Source organism: Ipomoea nil, unplaced genomic scaffold (genome assembly GCF_001879475.1).
Source record: "Ipomoea nil cultivar Tokyo-kokei standard unplaced genomic scaffold, Asagao_1.1 scaffold3394, whole genome shotgun sequence".
NCBI classification, from domain to species: Eukaryota; Viridiplantae; Streptophyta; class Magnoliopsida; order Solanales; family Convolvulaceae; genus Ipomoea; species Ipomoea nil.
This window is the reverse complement of record NW_017619822.1, coordinates 876008-886767: the sequence shown is the minus strand read 5'-3', so window position 1 is coordinate 886767 and position 10760 is coordinate 876008. Positions and strand designations below refer to the sequence as shown.

General features: G+C 39.0%; 3 protein-coding genes across 3 annotated transcripts in view; all 3 read left to right on the top strand.

Moving 5' to 3' along the window:
* LOC109171100 (putative late blight resistance protein homolog R1B-16) overlaps window positions 1–4940 on the top strand; it is a 20262-nt gene extending 15322 nt beyond the window's left edge. The window contains exon 8 of the mRNA XM_019320231.1: window positions 4929–4940. The gene's annotated coding sequence lies outside the window, so the exon portion shown is untranslated. The remainder of the gene's footprint in view (window positions 1–4928) is intronic.
* Window positions 173–1902, top strand: LOC109171099. The gene is made up of 4 exons (XM_019320230.1): window positions 173–536; window positions 737–1150; window positions 1238–1536; window positions 1609–1902. The coding sequence occupies exons 1-4, from the start codon at window positions 173–175 to the stop codon at window positions 1900–1902; spliced, it is 1371 nt and encodes a 456-aa protein (XP_019175775.1).
* On the top strand, window positions 2016–2450 carry LOC109171098. The gene has a single exon (XM_019320229.1). The coding sequence runs from the start codon at window positions 2016–2018 to the stop codon at window positions 2448–2450; it is 435 nt and encodes a 144-aa protein (XP_019175774.1).
* Window positions 4941–10760: the final 5820 nt, after the last annotated feature.

Sequence of the window (10760 nt, the reverse complement as noted above, 5' to 3'; positions counted from 1 at the left end):
CAGTGGATTCCAACCAACACGTGGACCGGTAAACCGTAGTCACTTACGAGTGGCGTTAAGATTCGAACCCATGATCTTTCGTCTGACTCTGATACCAAATTGAAGTATGTGCTCCATCTCAACTAAAAGCCTAAGCTGATAGTTGGATACACATTAATGGATATATGCTCACATGGTGGGAGGGGATGTGTCAGACTTTATTGTGAATTGCCTAAATACTCGTACTTTTCCGGCTAATTTGAATGATACTGATATAGTCTTGATTCCCAAGAAAAAGAACCCGGAGTTGGTCTCGGATCTTAGGCCTATAGCTCTGAGTAATGTGATATACATGATTATGGCTAAGGTGATCTCGGCCAGGATGAAGCCACTTATGAATGAGATTATTTCTGATACGCAGAGTGCGCTTATACCTGATAGGCTCATAATATATAATATTCTGGTTGCTGCGGAAGTTGGTCATTTTTTGAACAGAAAACAGTGTGGTATGACTGGGTGGGGTGCATTAAAGTTGGATATGGCGAAGACGTATGATCGTATGTAATGGTCATTCTTACGTAATATGTTAATGGCGTTGGGATTTGATGCTAGGTGGGTGGACCTTATTATGTTATGTGTAACCACTGTATCTTATAATATTTTGCTAAATGGCTCTCGTAGCCTGCCTATTACCCCGACCCGTGGGCTAGACAAGGTGATCATTTATCCCCATATCTCTTTATTATCTGCGCTGAAGGGCTCTCATTACTATTACAGCAAGCACATTCTCAGGGAACAATTCATGGTTGTAGAGTTGCAAGAGGAGCTCCCCCTATATCTCACCTATTTTTTGCTGATGACAGTTTGTTATTTTTTAAGGCAAATATTCAGGAGGCTGACGTGATTAAACAGTGTTTGGCACAGTATGAAAAGTTGTCTGGCCAAGTGGTCAATTACCATAAATCTAGTATATGTTATAGTAAGAATATGAGGGATGAAGACATGAATGATGTGGCGCATGTTTTGGGTGTTGCCCAAGCTCCCAATTATGGGAAATATTTGGGCCTACCCTCTTTTATAGGGAGAAATAAGAAAGCAGCTTTCTCGTATATTGAGGATAGGATCAGGCATAAGATTGTTTCCTGGAATAAGAAATTGTTATCACAGGCTGGTAAGGAAATCTTGTTAAAAAGTGTGGCTTAAGCTATGCCTACTTTCTCAATGAGTGTTTTCTTATTACCAATGGGAATATGTACAGCTATTGAGCGAACTATGAACCGTTACTGGTGGGGATCTGGGAATGACCGACGCATCTATTGGAAGGCCTGGGATAAGATGTGTATACCAAAGAAGCATGGGGGTCTGGGCTTCAAGGAGTTACATGCTTTCAGCCTGGCAATGTTGGGTAAGCAAGCATGGCGATTACTTACTACACCTGAGTCTCTGGTTTCGAAAGTCTATAAAGCCAGATATTATCCTAAAGGGACTTTTTATGATGCTTGTATAGGGAATAACCCTAGTTTCTGTTGGCACAGTATTATGGAAGCTCATGACATGGTATGTGGGGGGATCAGGCGTAGAATTGGAAACGGGGAAACAACGTTAATATGAGACCACTCATGGCTGCAGGACCAACACGATCCAAAGATCCACACAGAAAAACCTATGCATTTGAGTAATGCGACTGTTAAGGGGTTAATAGACCCGGATACGAGTACTTGGGATCCGGATATTTTGACAGATATTTTTGACCCCATTGATATACCCCGAATATTAAAAATACCAGTATCACCAGACTATGACGATATGTGGTATTGGCATGGGGATCAGAGAGGAAACTATACAGTAAAGAATGGGTACAGGGCTATTGTTGGAGACTATGATCATACTACGAGCAACTTTGACAATTGGCTAAGCCTATAGAGGCTCAAGATACCCCCAAATGGAAAACTTTCTTATGGAGAGCGTTGAATGATATCCTCTCCACTACGGTAAATCTGATTATAAAGAGAGTGGACATACAACCAACATGTGCCATGTGTGGGATGGCAAATGAGGACACAATGTATGCTTTAGTATCGTGTGATTATGCTAAGTCCATTTGGAGCCAATCTCACCTTCCAATCCCCATCAATATGACAAATGTTTTCTATACTTGGTTTAGTGAACTATTAAATATTTTAGACACTAACCAGGTTATTCACGCAGCTGCAATTCTATATTACATTTGGAGGGCCAGGAATGGTGCAGTGTGGGATGCATGCCTGCCACGCCCGCGGAGAGTGCTTGCCTCAGCTGCCGCCGTAGTACATGCATGGAAGCAAGCTCATCCCTCCCGAGATCACACGCCGATGCAGCATGCCACTGGACTGCCGAACGCTGTTGTACAGAATGCACAAGTACGGCAGCAGCAAGGTGTGGCCGAGAACACGCTGCAACCACCGGAAACCCATGCGCCATTGTTGAAATGATATTTCGACGCCGGATTCTCGCACGACACGGGTATTGCCACTGCTGGAGCCGTGTTGATGGATGGAGAAGGAGGATATATTTCGGCCTTCAGTATACGCTTGCCAAATTGTCAGTCCCCGCTTATGGCGGAAGTGTTCGCATGTAAGGAAGCTCTCTCATGGTTATGGACTCGTGGAGACCGTTCTATACAATTATTCACAGATTGTTTGACTCTAAAGCAATACCTCTCAGAACCAACGGCCTCACTAAGGTCGTATATTGGCTATGCCATAGATGCCTACAGAGCACGTATCGCATCTTTTAATTATTGTTCAATTGTTTTTATTCCTAGAGCAGAGAACTATTTAGCTCATATTTTAGCTTCGTCTACTTCTATTCAGCCTGCTACTATGTATTGGGACTCTGTCCAACCACACTCTATTTCACAATATTTTGAATAAATGCCATGACAGCTCCTTTCAAAAAAAAAAATATTCACATGAATTAATCTCTATCTCTATTAAAGCAAAATGATGATTATTTTGGCACTAAAATTATTTTAGTTAAAATTATAACTTCCTAATTTATTTTAGAAATACTATTTTGTGACTGAAATGGATGATCATGCTTTTAATATATTAGTTACACCTTTATGCATGGTAATGTTGATGTGATGATGATTTATACTATATATTATTGTGAGTAATTTCAATAAAGTAGATATTTTATTGTGAGTAATTTCAATAAAGTAGATATTTATGTATTATATAATTATGGACAGATTATTAATATATATGTATGTTCGTGAATATATGTATCTATGATATGTGTATATGGTAGTACTTATAATCATCTCCTAATTATCTCTAATCTTCCTAACCGTTTTCATAATCACCATTATTACAGCCACCCTCATTTCTTTTTCAAATTTGCTATCTATGTAAATATCTATTACTAATAATAGTAATTCATATTCTTGTCCCAAAGGTAGAATCCCCAACCCTAAGAGCCCTCACACAGTTACAAGAAATCAAGGCACTAGCTGAAAGGCCTAGATCTCCAAATCCAACATCCAGTGAAAGCCACTCTTCTGAAAATCCTGAGGTGTCACAACATCACTTTCAACACTGAAGGAGAATCAGATGCTATTACTGCCACAGATTGGGACACATAAAGGCGTACTACTTCAAAAGATAGAATAATCTCTATTACAGACAAAACAACAGATATTAGGCAGTACAAAGCAAAAGTAACAGCAAGAAAATCTGGGTTAGAAAAGATCAAATACAAGCTGTTGCATATACTACAAGAATTAGCAACAAGCAAAACATTTGGTACTTTGACAGCGGATGTTCAAGACATATGACTGGAAATCCAGAAAAATCTTGAGAACATCCAGTACAAAAATGAAGGGCAGGTCACTTTTGGAGACGGTGGAAAAGGACAAATTATTGCAAGTGGTACCTTAAATGTCCATGGGCTGCATAGGTTGCCAAAAGTCTTCTTAGTACAAAGTCTAAAAGCAAATCTAATCAGCATAAGTAAACTTTGTTAAGATGAACTTAAAGTAGAATTCTCTAGAGACAATTGCAATATGTTTAATCAGAATCACAAGTGTGTCATGATGGGAAAAAGGTCTGCAAACGAATGCTATACATGGGATGGTGACATATCTTTTTACATACAACCATCAAGCAAACACAATTACGGCACCAACATATGGGACATATAAATTTTCATGACATCAAAGGAGACCAAGGAATATTCTGAGGTTATTCATCAAACAGTAGGACCTTCAGTGTAGACAGTGTGATAGAATCCATGAATGTGATCATTACTGATGTAACTCCAGCTGATGAAGAAAGTCCAAGAGTTGTTGAAACAACTGTTCCAACACCTCTGACTGCTGATATACAGGACTACATAACAGAAACAGAACCAGATGAAGAAAAGGATAAAAATCATTCTATTGTCTTAAAAACTCAGAAAAATCATCCTCTGAAAAATATCATAGGAGATCTCAATCAAGGAATAATGACTAGAGGAAAGAAACAAGATTACCGCAAAATGAAAGTAGACTACTACACCTCCAAATTTGAACCCAAAAACATTGATAAGGCACTAGACGGTAATAGATATACAAAATTAAGGTCAGAAATTGGGATGCGCTATATGTGAAAGAATTATGGAGCTTGGGCAGGTTCATCAATGAAAAATCAGAAAAAACACCCAAACTAGGCCCAAGGTCCTGGCCCATGGGACCAGTCAACGTAAAAAAAAAAAAAAAAAAAAAAAAAAAAAAAAAAAAAGGTGATCGTGGTCATCTTCTTCCACAAACCACCCACTCGCATCACTCCATCTCTTATCATACACCGAAACACTACCAGAAAGCAACAATGGTGAAAACCCGTCAACAACCAAAGCTGAAATTACCTCGAAGGGGAACAACATCCCATCATAGCGGCACCGAAGTCTTCTCAAATCCAGTTCGAATCGAGGATGATGGCCCTGCAACGATCATTAAGGATCTTGTTCCGATTTCACAAGTATCCTTCCAAAATATTCAGAATGAACGCAAACCACCTCCAGGTAATCCAAGTCTTCCCACTGTAGTGTATGAAGAACCGCCAAACCTTATGCCAATTACGGTTGATTTAGGGAATAATCACATCATGGACCCAAATGATGATGTTTGTCAATCAGTTTTTGCCCTAAAATAAGGATGGGAACCCGACCCACCTTCTCCAAATAACTCTGATGAGGATATCCATAGATTTTCTGAGGGAGAGAATGAACCAGAGGAAGAGCCAAACTAGATTCCCAAAGATTCAAGCGAGGAATCAGGCTATAAAAATAAAATTTTAAAAAAAAAAAAAAACAAGAACCCGTGCTAGTCACCAAGAAAAAGAGAAAAGGAATCTTTTTAGCAAAAAGGGGGGAGAAAGAGAGAAGGTTTCGTTATGAATAGCAACATGTATCTCTGTTATTGGTGAGTGCTTATCTTTGAGTATGAGAAAGAGAGAAGGTTTCGTTATGAATAGCAACATGTATAGCGCTATTTTGCAAGTTGGGACAGAGTTGTTTTTAGCAAATCATACTCAAAGATAAGCACTCACCAATAAAAGAGATACATGGAATCAATTAAGGGGGAGATGAGTCAGAAGTCAAAGCTTTTTATGGAATCAAGGTTTTTGCCAAAAATTTGACAAAGGGAGAGAATGTTGACTCAAAGTGTTTTGTCAAAGTTACGTGCAAAAAGAATTCCAGTTCTATAAAGGAATACCAGTCATAAGAGGAATAGCTAATGAAGAATACTAGTTCTAAAGGAAATTGTTATTGAAGGTTTTCTAGTTCTAGTTTGATTAGGAATAACTTTGTTATTCACGAATCTATTAAGAGTAACTACTATAAATAGGGGTTGTTCTTTACTGTAGAACTCAAGCATTCAACATTAATCTTGTGAGGTATGAGAGTCTTTGAGAATAGGATACTAAATTCCCCTAGAAAGTAGTACATGTGTTTAGGTTTTAATAGTTTGGTAGGAAAGATCATTCTATTGTGTAATCTCAGGTTCCAAACAGTGTGCTTTAAATATTGAGCTTTTTAGTGGATTTAGGTAAATTCTCAAGTTGAGAAGTGCCTCGCAGATTAGGGTTGTTTGCCCGAACTACGTTACAGATCGTTTGTGTTACAACGTCAGTTTCAACATCACTGTGTGCTGCGCTTTATATATATATATATATTTTATATATATATATATATATATATATATATATATATATATATATATATATATATATATATATATATATATATATATATATATATATATATATATAGAGGAGTGATCACATATGGCATATACATTAGGTGTGGCAGTGTGGTCAAATAAGAGTCTGATCATTTCAATCCAACGGACAAGATTATAATTTTATGGCGCGCCTATTTATCTATAGCGTAGCAGAGAGGGGTAGATCTGTCATTTCATTCTATTCAAACACTGTGTGAAGGTTCCTTCTACAAGTCATATCGATTCATAATCCCAAAGCACAAGAGAACCGCTCCACTTCTCTCACTCTCTCGGCGACGACGTACTCTCCTTACTCCACGAAAGACGGCGAATAATGGTGAAAAAATGCAAGGAACCGGCGCGCATGGGTATGAACTCACTGCATTCTGTAATATATACTCAAAATAGACCTTTTTGTGTGTTTTAATTGATGATCGGTGTATACTAAATAGGTAATTAGAGTATTTTCAGTGCCCTACATGCTTCCACTCGTCCATATCGTTTTTGTTCTGTGCATTGTCAATGGCATCGTGTAATATATTTCAATAAATACTGGTGTAATGGTGTATTTTTTCATTGTGCTTGTGTGTTGACTGTAGTGTACATTTCAATACCTACTGGTGTATTCTGACATACCTCAGTTGAGTATTGTAACCAACATTGTTGTGTGTTTTTCTTTGATATTGGTGTATTTTTTCATTGTGCTTGTGTGTTGACTGTAGTGTACATTTCAATACCTACTGGTGTATTCTGACATACCTCAGTTGAGTATTGTAACCAACATTGTTGTGTGTTTTTCTTTGATATTGGTGTATTTTTTGATTGTACTTGTGTGTTGACTGTAGTGTACATTTCAATACCTACTGGTGTATTCTGACCTACCTAAGTTGAGTATGGTAACTAACATTGTTGTGTGTTTTATTTTGATATTGGTGTATATTTCACTAAGTAATAGTGTATATTTCACTAAGTAATAGTGTATTCTAGACTACATCACTTGAATATAATAAAAAACATTGTTGTGTGTTTTAGTTTTATATTGGTGTATTATTTCTTGTGTTTGTGTTGTTGATTGTAGTGTATATTTCAATAAGTAATAGTGTATTCTGGACTGCATCACTTGAATAGAGTGAAAAACATTGTTGTGTGTTTTAGTTTGATATTGGTGTATTTTTCAACATTGAGCTTATATCATGCAGACACCAAGAGGAAAACATTAGAACTAGAAGATCCCCCGGCAGCAAAACAAATAAGGAGGCAACAAGCCCTTGACTTCATTGATAGAATCGAGGTTGAGCTGCAAAATGAAGATTCCGAGCAACAAAATCAAGATGAGTCCAGCTCAAATGATGAGGAAGATGTACTGGATGTTGAAGACAAAGAAGCTGGCCTGAAGATACGACCCCTTCCCACCCAATTAATGAACCCAATTGCAGACCTAACTGATCCCCAACGCAGAAGTGTAGAAGATATTGGACTAGGGAGACTTCTTGACCTGAATATTACCAATGTCCCAAGGAAGTTGGGGCTCTGGCTTGTTCAAAACTATGACGCTAGGAGCAACACGTTAAACCTGCCAACTGGTGAACGACTACCCATCACAGAACATGATGTTGCTGCCACAATGGGGCTGCCGATGGGAGGCATTGAAATTGTTAAAAGGGCATCCAAGGAAAGTGTCTACACTATTGGCTGGCTGGAGAGCAATGTTTGGAAAGACTAACGGCCACATCACCCCCCATATTATGTCTGAGCATATGTTGAGACTAAATGCTACTGATCCTTGGTTCAAAAGGCAGTTTGCACTGCTTGTAATGAGTGTATTGGTTGAGCCCCAAGTCAATGGTTATGTCAACCAAAGCTACATTGATAACTTCCAAAATGTTGACAACATCAAGAATCTAAATTGGTGTAGAATGCTCATTAATTCGCTCATCACCAGCAAGCAGTCATGGCTGGACAGTGTTGATGGCAGATACGGAGGACCAATTATTTTCCTGATGGTAAATATACTACCAGCAAGATGCATCTAATTTATTACCCACCGATCAATTAATACTCTAAAATGCAAAATGCAGATATTCTATGTTGACCGTGTGGTGCTCTACCGGAGGACAGTCCCAAGAAGCTTCCCTGCCATGAAGAGCTGGACATTTAAGCTGCTCCGTCAACGAGAACAAGCAGAGATAAAATCTGGTGGCTTTGGATATGGCCGTCTTGAAGATGCCTTGCCATTGGACAGCACACCGTTCAAAGAAGGAAGTCCCCCCCCCCCCCCCCCCCCCCCCCCCCCCCCCATTGATACAATCTGATGTTCGACCCCAACCACTGGCTATTGAAAGTAATGCACCACTTCCCACTGCGTTACAGGTAAAACAGACCACTTGAGTCACATTCATGGTGTACTCCCTTATATCTCTTTTACTGTTTTTAAACCTATTGACTGTTGTGCATCTTACAATGCGGTACCTTAATCAGTTTGTGTGAATAAGATAATGTACTATAATGGTGTGCTTCTTAATAGTATTTAGTGCATATTTTGATATACATTGGTGTGTTTTATTATATCCTTGATGTGCATATGCAGGAGTTTGTTGATGAGATTACTAGCAACACAAGGACAATTGCAACAAGTTTGCTGAGAATATCCAGACTGATTGAAAATGCACCTGCTGCTGTTTTGGAACATCATACATTCAAGCAAGTTTTTGAGTCTGCTAGACAAATGCTAGGATTCAAAGCACAGGAAGATGGACAAATGACATTTACCCAAAGCGAAGACGCCTACTGGAGTGACCCTGAGTTTCTGAAAGCAGTTGATGAGATTGTACGTGCGGTGAACAAAAGGAACTTCCTAAATGATATACCCTCTTTCAGCCTGGGATTGTCACAGGATGAACCAAACAAAAGCTGGGCAGATGTGAGTGAAATTGCACGTGACTACCAGGATGTTAACGAAGCTGATGAGCCTGCTGAAGTTCAGTTGGGTGTGGATGATGATCAAGCAGCAAACAGACACCAAGAATGCCCTGAGACAGCTCAACAAGAACCCCTCTCTGACCACCATAAACAGGCCTTGCATGAGACTCACGCAGCTGACACTAATACTGAGGTAATAAACTATAATAAATCCAACATTAACACACTATAAAACCTGATGCTCTCACCTTTAAATATTACAGGTCACACCAGAATGCCAAGGGCAGCCAGCCCCTGCATCGAGTCCACCCCCCCCCCCCCCCCCCACCCCAACCAGCAGACAAGGGAAAAGGCCCAGCTAGAGTGCACAGCCCAATTGCATGAAGACCGATCACATACGTGCTTGACATTGACACACCATTATCTGCAACAGAGGAAGCTATCAGGCAGTGGGTGTTGGAAAATCCTAATCCAAATCTGTAAGCACAACACATTCTAGAAACAATGGTGTGCTGTTTATAAATATTTGGTGCATTATATAATGATGTTGGTGTATAAATATCCTATGCACATTGATGTGCTATTCTATGTGATATTAGTGTATATTATGTTAACTATTGGTGTGTTTATACTAAATGATTAGTGACTGATTGTGTTTTATACCTAACATATTTCTTTTGTTTTCAATAGGACCCAAGAACTGTTCAAGTATGAAGGAAGGGTAATCCATTGGGAAGATATGCTGTCAATGAGGCCAGATTCACAGATCCCAGTCTCTATAATTGATGCTTGGGCAGCCATAATCAACATCCGTGAGTCAGAAAGAGGATGTACGAAGTTCATTGCTTCGTTATGGACAACAGTGAGTTGAACATATAAACCTAGCTTCAACTTTAACCAGCTTACAGTTCTAACAAAAATACCCTTACAATTTGCAGTTGTACACCGTTGTGGACCCACGGGGAGATGAGGACGTTAGATTTGCAAGATTCAAATCAAAGTACCTTGAAGACAAACTCATCGCTGGCGACGTTAGGTGGAACAGCATTCTATACGTAAGATGTTAATATACATTTGATGCATCCTACTGTTTATCTATTTGTGGTGCATTACCAAGATTCGTACTAACCCCCGTAAAAAACATATCTTTTTTCTATAACAGTTTTTGTTTCCAATTGTATCATGCAACCACTATTACCTGCTTTCCATTTGCCCACTAATGGAAAGATTTGACATTATTGACAACTCTTCTGTCACTGTGAAGAAAGAAAACAAGTATGGGACTGTGCTTGCAAATATGGTAACGCACTAAACCCTGTCTGATTACATATAATTACTGCACAACTACAACAAAAAATGCTCAGATTGTATTACTTGATGCAGCAAAAATTCTTGTCAAGGTTCTTGTCTGACCTGAAATCCTCATACAAGGCTGAGAAAGTGAACAAGGTGAAATCTAAGATAATGAAAATGCCTTGGAGAGATGCACACAACAAGGTAGATTGTGGGATCTTTCTCATGCGACATTTAGAGACTTTCCGAGGGCAGACATATGATCAGTGGCAGTGTGGACTTCAGAAGGACAACAAGGACCAGTTGAACAAGCTACGAGTTCGATACA

What these genes read in the sequence shown, in the direction of transcription:
- LOC109171099 (XM_019320230.1), top strand. Translation starts at nt 173, where the DNA reads ATGGTGGGAGGGGATGTGTCAGACTTTATTGTGAATTGCCTAAATACT. An exon ending in TATGGCGAAGACGTATGATC is followed by an intron (nt 537 to 736) that starts GTATGTAATGGT and finishes TCTGCGCTGAAG; the next exon opens with GGCTCTCATTACTATTACAG. An exon ending in TTATGGAAGCTCATGACATG is followed by an intron (nt 1,537 to 1,608) that starts GTATGTGGGGGG and finishes TCATGGCTGCAG; the next exon opens with GACCAACACGATCCAAAGAT.
- LOC109171098 (XM_019320229.1), top strand. Translation starts at nt 2,016, where the DNA reads ATGTGTGGGATGGCAAATGAGGACACAATGTATGCTTTAGTATCGTGT.